Source organism: Fragaria vesca, linkage group LG4 (assembly GCF_000184155.1).
Source record: "Fragaria vesca subsp. vesca linkage group LG4, FraVesHawaii_1.0, whole genome shotgun sequence".
In the NCBI taxonomy this organism is placed as follows: Eukaryota; Viridiplantae; Streptophyta; class Magnoliopsida; order Rosales; family Rosaceae; genus Fragaria; species Fragaria vesca.
Window position 1 is genome coordinate 17,086,266 of NC_020494.1, and position 14,968 is coordinate 17,101,233.

At 38.2% G+C, this 14,968-nt stretch overlaps 1 protein-coding gene across 1 annotated transcript; it reads right to left on the bottom strand.

Moving 5' to 3' along the window:
* Positions 1 to 9,535: 9,535 nt before the first annotated feature.
* LOC101304571 (protein FAR1-RELATED SEQUENCE 5-like) lies at positions 9,536 to 11,121 on the bottom strand. The gene is made up of 2 exons (XM_004298305.1): positions 9,672 to 11,121; positions 9,536 to 9,549 (listed from the first exon to the last, which is right to left on the bottom strand). The coding sequence occupies exons 1-2, from the start codon at positions 11,119 to 11,121 to the stop codon at positions 9,536 to 9,538; spliced, it is 1,464 nt and encodes a 487-aa protein (XP_004298353.1).
* Between the last annotated feature and the right edge of the window lie 3,847 nt (positions 11,122 to 14,968).

Sequence of the window (14,968 nt, forward strand, 5' to 3'; positions counted from 1 at the left end):
GAGAGAGAGAGAGAGGTGGTATTGGGTAAGGTTAGTTTTATTTTGTTTTCTAAAATATAGACCATCCATGTAATTTGATAGTTAAAATCAAAAGTCCTTAACAAGTCCTCAAATAAGAAGTCCTCATTAGAAGGGCTCCTAGTCATCACACACCGCTCACAGTTTTGATTTGATCATTTCTTATTTTCCTATTCTCACTACGCAATCACTCTGATCAGTAGCTCTTGACATCCACCACATCTATAACGGTCATAATTAAAGGGAGCTTTTATTCATATGCTCATACCTCTAAAAACTTTACTTGAACCTCCTTGCTTAATGGACCTCCAATTTACTTTTACAAATAAATAAAATGTTATTTACACCTCTCCAATTTTCTCAAAACGCCCATAGTTCAATAAAATCAATAAAAATCTCTTTCTTTTAAAAGATTCTCTTCATACCTCCATGTTTGGTAGTTAGACCTAGCCTCCTTCGATTTTTAGGCATCTGACAATCATATTTTGCTTTCAAAATCCATCCAATTGGTTCAAACCTATTATTAGCTATATCGAGCCGAGCTTGTTTGATCAGACACAATAATAATTAGCAAATAAACAACTCTCCAATAAGTTCCTGAAGCTCATAATTGATATTACAACAAATGCGTTCAAACGAAAATCAAAAATACATTGACAAAGAGAGGCTAAGAAACAAAAAAAATATGTCTATAAATTGCATCATCTTTCAAAATGTCATGCATATTGCATAATGTTTCAAGTTTTTCGTAAAATCTTACTTAATCATCGATTGTGAATGATTCTTGATTTAAATTTATCTTTTCAACTTTTATTGATGTGGTTGACAAAGTCAATACTAACTTAAAAAAAAACTCAAGTAGCACTTTTGGAGATATAATTAGAAGCTTCCATATTTAAATTGTCAGCTAGATAAAACAAAAAAACAACTTCCTAATTTATCCCTTTCATAGAAGACCAGGTCTAGGGTTTTGCAACTTTCCTATGATCTTTCTTCTATATATTTTGTATTCTCGAAGGATATTTTTTATTTGGTTAGATTTTATAGATAAAATCATAAACATTATCGGGTTATCATCCATTAATTTTTTTTTTTGACAAAGGACGAGAAATCAATTTTATTGATCACAACTTAAGAGTATGAACAACAACATGAACACGATCCGCCCGCAGGGGCTACGTGAAAATTGAATCATGCAAAATTACCTAGTAGACCTACCTAGTAGCTAGACACTACGCAATCTCTATGTTGAGACCATGGGATGAAGCTCTATGATCAAATAATAACGTCTTGGCAGCAAAAGAACCTAACCATCCACCAAGACTCAAGTAGGAAGGGACAAATCCGCAGCCCATCATTATTGACCACTTCCAGGACCACCCTACGCAGAGGGGGCAACCCCAGAGCATCAAGTAATCCTAATTAAAAGAAAAAGCCCAAAACTAAGGAATGCTCTAGACCCGCAAGTAGTCCTGGTTTAAGATAATTAAAAACAAAAATAACAAAAACAGAAATTGAGCCAGCCCAATAACAGAATTCAGTCCAAACTTCTAAAAGTATGGCCCAAGCTCGAACCCTAGGGACATGAAGATCAAGGCATCAACCAACCCAGACCAACCTTGCCGCCACCGTCGCCGGAAAACCAACCATTGCACTCTCGCTCCTCTTTAGCCGAGACACCGCCATCACGTTTTCATTAGACCCTTCACAGATCAAAGACACCAAGGTCACAAACACACAGCCATCGTGCCAACATAGATCGGCAACCCGATCCGAGCCAACTCGTGTATTCGCGGTTGGAGCACTCCAATTCGCCGTCAGACCAACAAAACCACAACCCGCCATCACCTTTGACGCCAAACCAACCCACCACCACTCCCACGACTCCGAAGCAGCCTTGCCAACTCAAAAGACCCAACCACCAATGTCAACCACCTTGATGTCACTCTCCCTCATCGTCGATCTTACCATACGAGACCAGAACACAAGCTCGAAGGGTTATCAGATTCCTTCTGGGGCGACAACGACATCGGACGCACCGCCGGACGGAGAAGGAAGACTTTTTGAAAACCCTATCCATTAATTTGTTGAATTTTTTTATTTTACTGTTGCCCAAGCTAACAACCATATATGGTTAGTGAGTAGGAAATCAGCATAGACTTCATTTGCATCATGAGATGTATGGATATATATATATATATATATATATATATATATATATATATATATATATATATTGCTATAAAGTGGCAGAGAATGAGGTTTAGTCCCCACTCCCCAGTGTCCTCCTAAGTCCTAACTAAGGGGGGTCATGTCCTATAAGGCTTCATTGTTTCATGGAAAGTAAGCATCAGGAAATGAAAGTTGTTCATTTCCAGTGTTTGGGAAAGCACAAGGAAAGGAAACACTTTCTTGATTCATGGGAAAATATGGGGAAAGTGGTTCCCTCCAAAATCCTAATGAACCACTTTCCTTTCTTCTTTCCCATTTGTTGATACCTAAAAAATCAATATTTATGCTCAATGGATATTCTAAGCTCAATAAAGAAATACACATGCAAATCACATTCGAAATACAAAAGTTACATATTTATTCGAATATTTATGCCATGCATGTGGATCTAAGCCACAACTACGCTCTTATAGCTTACAAGTTTGGGTGTGGTGTGGAAGGTAACGGAAGTACATGAGGCTTATTCTCGGTTTTGGTTATTGGTGATTTTGGACTTAGGACCGAAATCCATGCCCAACAATCTAAACCGTTTAATGGACTTGCAAATATGAGATAATCCAAACCCATATGCTTAACCTAATCACCTACCTTAACCCTAATGCAATAATCTTTCTACCCGATCAAACAAGCAGTATTTTCTTTAAACCCCGTAGTAAGTCTAATCCTCTTCTTCTACACTAAGCACAAGTCCCCATCAGCCTTTTCTTTTACTCTGTTCTAAGCTCTAGCCTCCACAAGCTATTCAAATAGACACATCTATCAACACACAACAACAGCTTTCCTTAAAATATGTTGCTCCAATTCCAACTTCACACATAACAACTTGTGGTCCTACGGTGTTTTGTATAATTGAACTCAACATGATACATCTCTTTGATTGTCCAGCAGACTTGCCTCATTCACCTGTGTATTAGCCTCACCCCTTCCAGCCTATAAATTAAGGCCTTAAACACAACACAACTCTCACGCAGCAGAACACATACCTACAACCCAATGCATCCCACAAGCAAGCCTCAAGCATCATGCCAAACATCCTTCACTCCAAAAACCAGCTTCACCTTTAAACAGTCTCAAACTCATCCGCCACCACCAAAACCTTTTTCCCTCCTCACCGTAGCAAGTCTCTCATCTTCTGTAATTCATGTGCTTCTAGCTCCCACGCCACTTGCCATCTTGCAAGCCTTTTTTATGTACTTTGTTCATCTATCATGCAATCAAAATCACATCACGTTCATGCCTCTAGATCACAAGCAACATATCACTGCAGCAGGCTATCATCCCCGTAACAAGCCAATATTACTGCAGGGGAGATCTTAGGGAAAACACGCACAAAGCTCTTTGAAGCTTTAGGCCTAGTTCTTGAACTCAGAAGGGGTAGAAAGAGGAAATCAAGTCATTCAAGCAAATCTAGCAACCTCTATTCAAAATGACCCCAACACCTGCATTTATTACTCATAACACAATATTTTATTATATTAAATCTCAACTCTTTAACAACTTTCCAATAGATTTTCCTGGTGTTACCAAATATCGGAATGGAAAGTTTTTGTAAAATTTCATTCTCGTTCCCTTTCTCTTCCTATAGGAAAGAGGAATGAACCACTTTCCATGAACCAAACGAGGCCTAAATATAATACTTAGGTTGGGTTTTAGGTCATGTGTTAGTACCATGTGCCTTACACATTGAACTACTAGGGTACAACATCTAAAGAAGATCATGCACGACCATAAATCAAGGACCCCATGTTGTCGCTTAAAGCAATAATGTAACACCCTGACCCGGGTGTTAGAAGAATAAACGAATAAAATAAAAAAAGAAATCCTAAATCGAAAATGAGATAGGATCTCATAATCAAACAAAGAAAATGTTTGTTGCGTTTGGAACCTAAATTTTGTTTTGTTTATTTGCGGCTGCACCCGAAACTTGATCAGGCTGCCTACGTACCCTTTTAAAGGGATCAAGCCACTCGTAGTTCAACATTTTAATCTACTTCTCTACCTTCATTAACAACATCACATTTACCACCATAAGTCCAAAATTAAAACCCTGCTTACGGACTCCTAAGAACCATTTCATGATACACACCAATTTAAAATATTTTCTTCTATACCCATTAAATCAAATCAACCCGGCCATACAAAGCATCATGCATCAACAAATCTATACCAATTTATTATCATTCTAATATAAAGTTCCAGGAGAATAATTATACTCATCAACTTAACCAAACCCCACACTTAACTCGCAAAACAACCTACTCAAGTGCCAAAGAGTGTGTATAAGTACGCACACATACTTATATACATATAAATATATATACATATAAATATATATATATATATACCCCATCAAAATTTCCGTTAGAATAATATAAAACTCAACTTATGCAAATCATCAACATTCATTCTTTCACCTTGAACCCAAGTTTACTAAACATTCTAACTAGATTTACTATGGACACCCATTAGATATACTATGGACACCCATTTCAACTAAAACCAATCCCAAATCCATACATAACACTCCAATATCCACTTCAATGCATAAGCACAATCCAACAACTGTCTAACAGTAATATTCATATACCCGGTTATCAATTTTAACCGTTAATATCGCTAGTCTTCGGAAAATCCGAAACCTAACCTACATTACTCCAAAAATTGCTAACTTTCCACCAATGGGCTTCTCTCATTTTTAACAATTTAATAAGCATGAAAAACTGCCCAAAAAGTGGCAACACCGCCGCCCGCTCCGCCGGCGGCGGCGGCCAATCTCCGGCCACCCCCAATCGTCACCAAAATTTGACAGAACCTTCCTCTCAACATTTCGAACAACTTTCATGAACAACACTAAGCTCAATTCTAGCTCTAAATAGTTCATTTAATCAAGAACAATAAAACCCGATTTGGGGCTAAAAACCCTAAAATTTCGAAATCTCAAATTCTCCTCACACACACCATGAATCGAGTTACAAGCTTCTAGAGGAATGTTATACTAATCAAACCCAACCTAATCATATAAAGAACTCACCGATTGGTGGCCTAAGGAGGGAGAAATCCGGCTAAAACAGCGACGAACAGTCGTACCTTCTCGCCGTGATTTCTCCCAAAAAGCGGCGAGAGGGACGCTATCACCACTCTAGATCGATAGGTCTCCTCCTTAGCTTCCTGCCGATACCCGGATCGCCGCCCAATTCGGCCTGACGGCGGCGCACGAAGCGGAGAACAGTGGCGGGAGAGAGAGGATCGCTCGGGAGGAGAGAGAGAGGTGCGGTAAGTTTCTGATTTTTCTACCTCCCACCTTCGGTAAGTTTCTCTTTTTATACCCTTTACCAAAACAGTAACCTCCCGTTTTTAGACCATAACTTTCTCATACGAACTCCGATTTGAGCGTGCCACGTGTCCACGAACTCGTATTAACGTTCTCTACGACTTCCATAAAGAAAGTTTTCCCAAATTATCGACTTAACAAAAAGTAAACTTTTTTGGTCCTTTACGGTAAAACAGTTACAAGAAACAATAATTGAAAATTTACTATAAACTTCATAAATTCACAGAGCATAGCTCGTCGCTCCGGAAAATAATCCGGGCATACCGGTGAGCTCGTATAAACGTGTACCACGACTTCGGAGTTTTAAATCCACTATTTATCGTTTTCAGAAAAACTCGAAAACAACTCGAGCAATCACTATTTAAATCTCTGAGCGCTAATAAAGAAAAATCTGTGGTAACTCATAACCCCGAACAGTAACCTTTTTGGTACGGGGTATTACAAATAATAATAAGAAACTTCTTCCATGCAGCGCTCCATTGCCCAAGCAGATTGTAATTGTATCTGTTCCTGTTCCGACGTAGTCGTACTAGAACTTGAGTTGTTGGAGCTTCCATGTTCTTGTTCTTCTGAGAATGGGTTATGAAAGCCGTCACCAAAATTACTCTCACCATCTTGAGTGGGGAGCCGCCTCAAAATCTCTTCCATCATTCTGTGCAAATTCTCATTGGACCGCTTCAACTCATCTATCTCACCACGTTGATGAACATCATCAACATGAGCTGAACGCCTACGAGTTCCACGCCCTCATACCATGATGGCTATTAATAGAACGCACCCTCCAAGAACCGGCTTTGACAGCAGATTGCCCGCTCTGATACCACTTGATGCAGGTGTATACAGAGAGGAGGAGGGGGGGGGGGGTTTGGATCCGGGAATCACTCAACCAGGAAAGAGGGGTTTTTTTTTGGAATCACTCACCAAAGAAAACAGAGAATATACTCTGAAGCAAACTTTCAATAACATTAATCTGCCCAACAAGGCCAATGTTACAAGATATATATATACACACACACATAGAGGATGTGAAGCGGACGTCCGCACTCGGTTTAAAGTGCGGACGTCGTCCGTTCTCCGCCGTCTCACGCCAGCGACGACTTCTCTCCTTCCCGGACGACAGCACAGACTTCCAGGACGGCTTCTCTCCTTCCAGGACTGGCCGGCGACAAGTTTTCCGGCCAACCTTGATCAATCATGGTGTTTTCCGTCCAGCGCTTCAGTCCTGGAATAAGAGAAACCGTCCTAGAAGCCTGTGCTGTCATCCGAGAAGGAGAGAAGCCGTCGCCGGCGTGAGACGGCGGAGAACAGACGACGTCCGCACTTTAAGCCAGAGTGTGGACGTCCGTTTCACATCCTCTCTGTATATATATACATATATATATACACAGGCTGGTTCCAAAGTGCACGGCCGTGCTTTTACAAAACTGTGCACGAATCTTTTTCAGCCGTTCATTGTTTTAAATGACAAGCAACGGCTAAGATGAAAAGTCTCTCTTAAAACCCAAAGTGGGTCAAATATATAGCATTGCCCGACTGCTCGACTCTTCAGTCTCTCTCTCTCTCTCTCTCTCTCTCAACGATCTCGTCTCACACTTCTCCAGCCAAAATCGTGAAATTCCAATTCATGTCTTCTCGATCTCGCCTCTGGTTTCACGATTGGTGACAAGCCTAACTTTCTCTTTTCCTTTCTCTCACAGAAATTGAAGTACTCGATCATATGATATATATCAATGATGGAGCTTTGGCCCTAAAATTGGAGATCTGGGGAAGCACGAAAACTCATCTAGAGTTACTCAAGTATGGGTTCTCTCTGTTTTGATATACTTGATTTCTAATTACAAAACATAGGGTTGTTTTTGTTCTTTTTATAAAAGATGTTGTAATTGGGAATTTTTTTTCCTTTCATTTCTACTGGTGATAGAGAGAAGAAGGAAACGAGGAGGAAGAAAGAAAAGAAAGAAGGGAACAACGGAAGGGAAAGAAAAAGGGGAAGAAAGAAAGGAAGTTGAGTAGGGAGCAGAAAATTTGGGAAATCAAAGAAGATTGGGAGTTTGGCAGATTCTTTCTTGTTTCAGTTTTATTGTGGTCTTGATAGTTTGAGGTGAGTGGCTATTCTCCTTACAATTTATGTGGTTATGATTCTCCTTGTTTAGTCTACCTTGCTAAATTAAGATCGATGATGGTGAGATTCAATTGTGAGGGACTCCTTTGTTTTACAACTACACTTGTTTTTGTTATTTGCTTTATTGTGGCTCTGTCAAAAGTTATGATTCTGTACATAATTTGGTTATGTGTTACTGTTTACTTTTTGATAGATGAATGAGATGTGGATTTTGTGTGTTTGTGTTGTGATCAGGTCAATACCTATTACTTGGAGCTAATTTGAGAGTTTTCTATCTTCATCTGAATTGGTGTTTATGATTTCACGTTTTGTTGTGTTTACTTTGATTGATATATAACAGGGTCTTCTTAGTGTGAGATTTCATATTTATTTAAGAGTCTCCAATTGCTTAGCGGATTAGTATTTATGTTCTGGTTTTCTCTTATTGTTGCAGCTAGCATTGTTAGCATATACAATCTGGGCACTCTTCTTGTCTCATAGCTAAAAGGAAATGAAGCTTGTCTCGACAGTTTATTACTTTGCAAATCAATTTGACGCAGAGACATATTCATAGTTCGATAACAGATTGTGGAAAGGAATGTAATTTGTAGATGAATGTTGTATTATTAACCCATCAGAGATTACATGAATTTTGTCAATTGTTCCCTATCTATTGAATTCAGTTTCATCATCTTTTTGGTGTTTCTTGTTGGTGTTTCATTACAGAGAAACTGATTGAATCCTTCTAGTTTCAGTTATGCATAGCAGTAACATATGTACCACTGGAGACTTCAATTGCGTATACCAATAACATAAGTTGGAATAATACTGAGAATGTGGATCATGCTCAGGGATTTATGTCAATTTGGTTGGAGTTGGGAATAATACTGAGAATGTGGATCATGCTCAGGGATTTATGTCAATTTGGTTGGAGTTGGGTATATGAGTTGCACACTTGTTCAAAGGCATTGTCTATGCAATACTTCATTTATTTTTGACTTTGTGCAATACCTATGAACTTCAAAACTGGCAGCAGTATATGCATACGCCAAAATGACAGTGCAATACCTTTGTATCCACCAAAACTGGCAGCAGTAAATGACAGCAACTACTGTAATACACCAACATTGTTTCTTTAAAGGACAGTAAAATGACCAGTAGTATATGCATACAGCAAAATGACAGCAACGCCAAAATGTTCATACACCAAAACTGGCAGCAGTAAATGACAGCAACTACTGTAATACATTAACATTGTTTCTTTAAGGACAATAAAATGACCAGCAGTATATGCATACAACAAAATGATAGCAACACCAAAATCACAGCAAAATGACATATACACCAAAATGACAGCAACACCAAAATCACCGCAAAATGACAGCAATGCCAAAATGTTCATACACCAAAATCACATATCATCATTGTTTCTCTTTAATGAGTACAGACCTATAAATAAGGCCAACCAAAATTCATTGTTTCTGAGATCTATTCAAGGCATACAAAAATTATGTGCATCTGCAGTCACAAAATGAGAGATATTCTGCAAAATCTGCTACTTTGTACAGAGTGAGGTTCATTCACATAGAACATTGTCAAATGATCTCCTTATACATTATTCTACAAAATAAAACAAGCAATAGGCTGATAAGTCAGTTCTTATCAAGTTAAATAAAATGTTGATTAGTTTTAACAATAAAACAGCAACCAATTAAATAGAATAGTGTATTATCAAGCTTGTAATGAATTCACCTGTAAATGAACAACTATCCTCATCAATGCTACTTGAACTTAAATCCCAATCTTTACTAATAGCAGGTCTACATAAATGAGCAAGAATATAGAGATATGTATCAATCAAAAAATTCTGAAAACATAAACAGTAATACCAAACACAATTTATTATAGATTCTTACTTTCCTAGAAGTGTTGGACAATTTCTTTTGTCATGTGACTGACCATATAGTCCGCATCCATGGCATTTTTTACCTTGACTATCCTTTGCCTTAACTTTCCTCTTCTCTCTTCCTTTCTTCAACCTTCTCCCACACCCTTTTTCTCTAACTTGATCTGGTTCATTAAAAACATGCTGAATAGTAACAGTCTCGGTCTCTAAAACTACTGTGCTCTGTCCACTTTCATTACCAATATTTAGTGATTTAAAATTCTCCAAGAAAGCATCCAACGAATCCATTAGGAGTTGGCTAGCCTCATCACTAACGATTGCCTTATCAATTGCATCTGTAGCATGCTGGAACAATTTAGTCCTCCTTGCAAGTAAAGTTTCGGTATCTGTTATCTCTCCTCCATCAGAATCTAACACAAGACTCTGCCTTGCTTTCTTAGTCCATCTCTTCAAGATGTACTGAATAGGCAATTTATCAACATCTTGAATCTTAATCAAATATGACAAAACATGTCGACATGGAAGCCCTTCACTCTCCCACTTTCTACAGCTACATGATACAAAATCAGAATCTTTTTCATAAGTGAGTTCACGAGACTTGCAAGTATCAATGTTCTTTCTCACTGCTTTGCACACACAAGGAGTCTCATTTTCTCTTAGAAGTTCTAATTTATATTTGAAGCTCTCTTTCAACTGTTCTTGAACTTCATAAAATAACTTGTGTGTGTAAACCTTGGCCATATGATCTTCTATTTCAAGGGACATGACAGTTTTTGCCTTCTCTTCAATATTAATATGATCCTCCTCTAACTCATAGTGGCGTTGGTGAAGAAGTCCCCTCTTAAACTGAACCATAAATTCCACCAAAGAATTCGACTGAGAAACATAATTCTTGAAGAAAGAATGCTGACTCTTTGCTCTTTGACTACTTGACATTCCAGCTGAGAAACAATGATTATTTACATGTGCTAGTATCCATGATGAACGAATCTCGTATATCGACTCCAACCACTTGTTATCACTCAATCCACTCTTCTCAACAATTTCAGTCCATCTCGAGTCAAACTCATCTCCACTATTTGAATTCCATATGCAGCTATGAAAGTCTTGGTAGTAATTTCGATATTTAACCGCATCTAGCTTCTCTGAAAATTTATTGAGAATGTGCCAACTGCAATATCTATGAAATGTCTGTGGAAGTGCTTCTGAAATGGCTTTAGTCATAGCAGGATCTTGGTCGGTAATGATCATTGTGGGGGCATTTTCCGAGGCATTTCCAGGCATAGCATTTAGAAATTCTTTGAATAACCAAACAAAAGAATCTGCTGTCTCGTCATTCAAAAATGCACAAGCAAATATGATAGTCTGTCCATGATTATTAACACCAGTGAATGGTGCAAAAATCATTCCATACCGATTTGTGTTGTATGTAGTATCAAAAATAACTACATCCCCATAAAAGCTGTAAGCTCGTCTTGAGATTGAGTCAGCCCAAAAACATCGTGTTACTTTGTTTTCCTCATCTGATTCCATTCTAAAGACAAAAGAAGATTCTTTTTCTTTTTCGTTTTGGAAATGCATGTACAATAGATCTCCATCATGCCCCTTCTTCTCTTGACGAATATTTCTTCCATAATTATAAAGATCACATTGTGTACAACCAATGTTTTCAATGCCACCTGCTTGAACACCAAAGAATTCGAACTGTTTATGTTTCTTCACATTTACCAAGCTTAATTGCTCAGATAGAACTTTGTTGACTTTTGAAATACGACGATGAGACTTCAGTAAATATACCCTAGATGGGCTTGTTAATGCGTGGTTGTGCCTTCAACAAATACAGAGATTGCATATCTTCCAGTTTTCTTTCTCACAGCTGCAATCCTTGCTTTACAACCCACTTTTGGTAATCCTCACTTACGTTTTTCTCCCTAAACCTTAGAATCTCCTTCCTTATAACAGACATACTGCTTCCTCATAACAGACATACTGCTTCCTCAAATACAAAGATTGCATATCTTCCAGTTTTCTTTCTCACAGCTACAATCCTTGCTTTACAACCCACTTTTGGTAATCCTTACTTACGTTTTTCTCCCTAAACCTTGGAATCTCCTTCCTTATAACAGACATACTGTTTTCTCATAAGTGTAGTATTATCCTTGCTCATTGCACTAGTATGACTTCTAATACTAAACTCTGCTTTTTTTGCATATCTATTGTAGAAAGCAACAACGTCATCCATTGTTTCAAACTCTTGTTTTAATTTAGGAACCACCTCAAACTTCACTTGAGGAATATAAACTTGATCATCATTTGACTCCATATATGTAACCGAAACTGAAAACCACACATACACCGAACATTCTTTTGTCAGTCAGCAATCCCAATGAATTGAAAAGACAAAATTCAACCAATGTTAATCAATTGAAAATACTAAAGAATTTGGTGAATGTTTTTCATCGCCACCAGCTAGATATATATGAGAATCAAATCATAACTTCAACAAAGAAACAAAAATAGAAATCTAGAAACAATAACAAGAAAAGCCCCAAATATGATAAACCCTAAATTTTGTAATTGGAAAATCAAACATACCAGAAAAGAGAGAACCCAGACCGATCTATATACGTTTATATGTTTTCAAAGCTCCACCTTTTGGAGCGAAAACTCCAAGGCTAGCTTTTTGTACCACAAGATTGCAATATATAATAGAGAAAGGAAGAAAAAGAAAGCTTTGATTGCAAGAACTGTGCAACTGAGGAGAGTTTGATCATCAATGGCGAGAAGACATGAATCGGAAGACAACGATTATGGTTGGAGAAGAGATCGTTGAGAGAGAGAGAGGGAGACTGAAGAGTCGGGCAGTGTATTCCTTGCTATTTGACCCGCTTTGGGTTTTAAGAGAGAATTTTCATCTTAGTCGTTGCTTTTCATTTAAAACAATAAACGGCTGAAAAAGATTCGTGCGCAGTTTTGTAAAAGCACGGACGTGCACTTTGGAACCATCCTCTGTATATATATATAGGACTAATTTCAGTTTACCCCATCAATTTTAGGTCGATCATTATGTTAGTTTTTCTTCTTTCACTTTCATCAAAAACACCCTTTAACTCCCAATTTTCGTCAGCCGCGTATGTCCAAATCTCCAATCTCTATCTAATTCCTCTGTCAAGTGATGATTTGATATCAAGAAGAAAGTCAAATTCTAAAAGTTACCTTTCGGACCATTTTTCCCCCATATCGATACACATCTTCGTTCCCATCACAACCCCCTAACCTTAGTGATTTTAGTAGGATTGAATGCAATTTGTCTATTTTTTCTTTTTCTTTTTTCTTGATATCAAGTCATCACTTGACAGAGGAATTGGATGGAGATTGGAGGTTTGGACATGCGCGGCTAATGAAAATTGAGAGTTGAGAGGTGTTTTTAATGAAATCGAAAGAAGAATGACTAACATGATAATCAACCTAAGTTAATGGGGTAAACTGAAATTAGTTCATATATATATATATATATTGGAATTCAAATTTCAATAGGACTCTCACTATGACCTGACTTAACAACTTTCTATACGCATGACTAGACCAGCAATTAAATTACTTTGCACTTCCAATGGATATTAATTATATTGAGATAGACTCTTAAATGATCATCAACTAGCCACTAGCTTTATAAAGCACCAGCTTTATATAAAGCACTAGCTTCTCCAAAGCTGTAGTTTTGATCCAACGCTATTAAGCTACCATTAATATAAAATGCCACCGTCCGAGTAAATATCCTTCACCAGATCAATAGCATTCGCTTTGAAAGAAAATAGGAAGAAATGGGAGGTAATGAAAGCAGGGAAAGCTCTAAACAGGAAGGAGGAGGTGAAAATGCTGCTGCATCGTCCGGTGACGTCGACTCTGGGTTGACAAAAGGAGCAGTCGCCGCTGGCGCTATCGCCGGACTCGCCGCTGTGGCTTTGGGCGTAGCTAAAATACTTTCGGATTCGTCATCATCAGGAGGGGAGAGAAAAACCATGAAAGCGCCCGGACAAGATAACCAGAGGATTGACAGGGACGAGTTTGAGCGTGACCCTGCTGACTATTTCAAAAACTTGCGCAAGTCGAAGAAATAGTACGTAGTAGATCACTAGCTCATGCTTCTTCTTTGTTCATGCAAACCCTATTCAGCTTCATGCATTATCCTAGCTTATCTGTGTTCTAGCTTGTACCTGAAATCTTTATGCTTTATCTATGTTATTGTGATTAATTAGAGTCTATGATTGCCTTGTCGTGTTGGATCTATTCCTGTTTATGCAGAGTCCGTATCTTTCGTTTTAACTTCCAGTCTTCGATCACTAAGAATGCAAAATGAAGATGTTTCATAATCAACATTCAGTTAGGTAAAAATAACACGTACATTCTTTACTGGATCGGATGAAGTGACAATGTATAAGAATGGAACCTGACTTGGTTTAGAGTCTTGAGAGTGAAACAAGGTCGAGTGATCGATTGCTGACTAAATCATCAAGGAGAGTAAAGTGACGGGAAGGCCGGCATACCTCTTCGTCCTCTACTGCATGCTGCCGTTCATTATCATCACCATCATCATCGTCTTCAACAAATCTGAGTCTCTCAATTCAAATGGTGCTCATGAGTTTCACAAAGTTGGAAAATATTCAATTGTCTCGCAGCAATGGATCTGGAGAATACTTAAGAGAAAGAGACGAAAGAGAGAATGGACGAATAGATCTAAAGAACGAGACCAAGAGTGAAAAAATGAGAGAGACCGTGTTAACTTGAAAACCCAAAAATCTCACAATAGTACTAGCCAAGGAGGGTTAGGAGGCTGAGAGCAAAAAACATGTGTTAAGTGGTACCCTTTATTTTTGTACTCCCCCTTACCAAACACAGATCAAACCACTTAATACCTCTTATCTAGTACAATACCCTTTAGTCCCAAATACCAAACATACAATTGGGGTACAACATCTAAAGAAGATCATGCATGATCATAGTCAAGGACCACATGTTGTCTCAGCAATAATAATAGGCACCGATGGGCAATAATAATGCATGTCTTAAACGACGGAAGTTGTAGCGGAGCAACGTAGCATTTTCTAAAACATCAACACGTACGTGTTTGGTTGTTAGTGGCTGGTCGTATATGTGAGGTGGTACGTTTGCCGTACGTAAGAACTTCTCCGTTGATATGTACTCCGACGGTGGTGCTTTATATAAAGCACTAGCTTTGATCCAAAAAATAAAAAATTTGATCCAACGCTTTATATAAAGCACTAGCTTTAGAAACCACTAGTTTTATATAAAGCACTAGCTTCTCCAAAGCTCTAGTTTTGATCCAACGCTACCATTAATATAAAGCACCAAAGGTCTA

Coding starts and splice junctions, on each gene's coding strand:
- LOC101304571 (XM_004298305.1), bottom strand. CDS start 11,121: ATGGAATCAGATGAGGAAAACAAAGTAACACGATGTTTTTGGGCTGAC.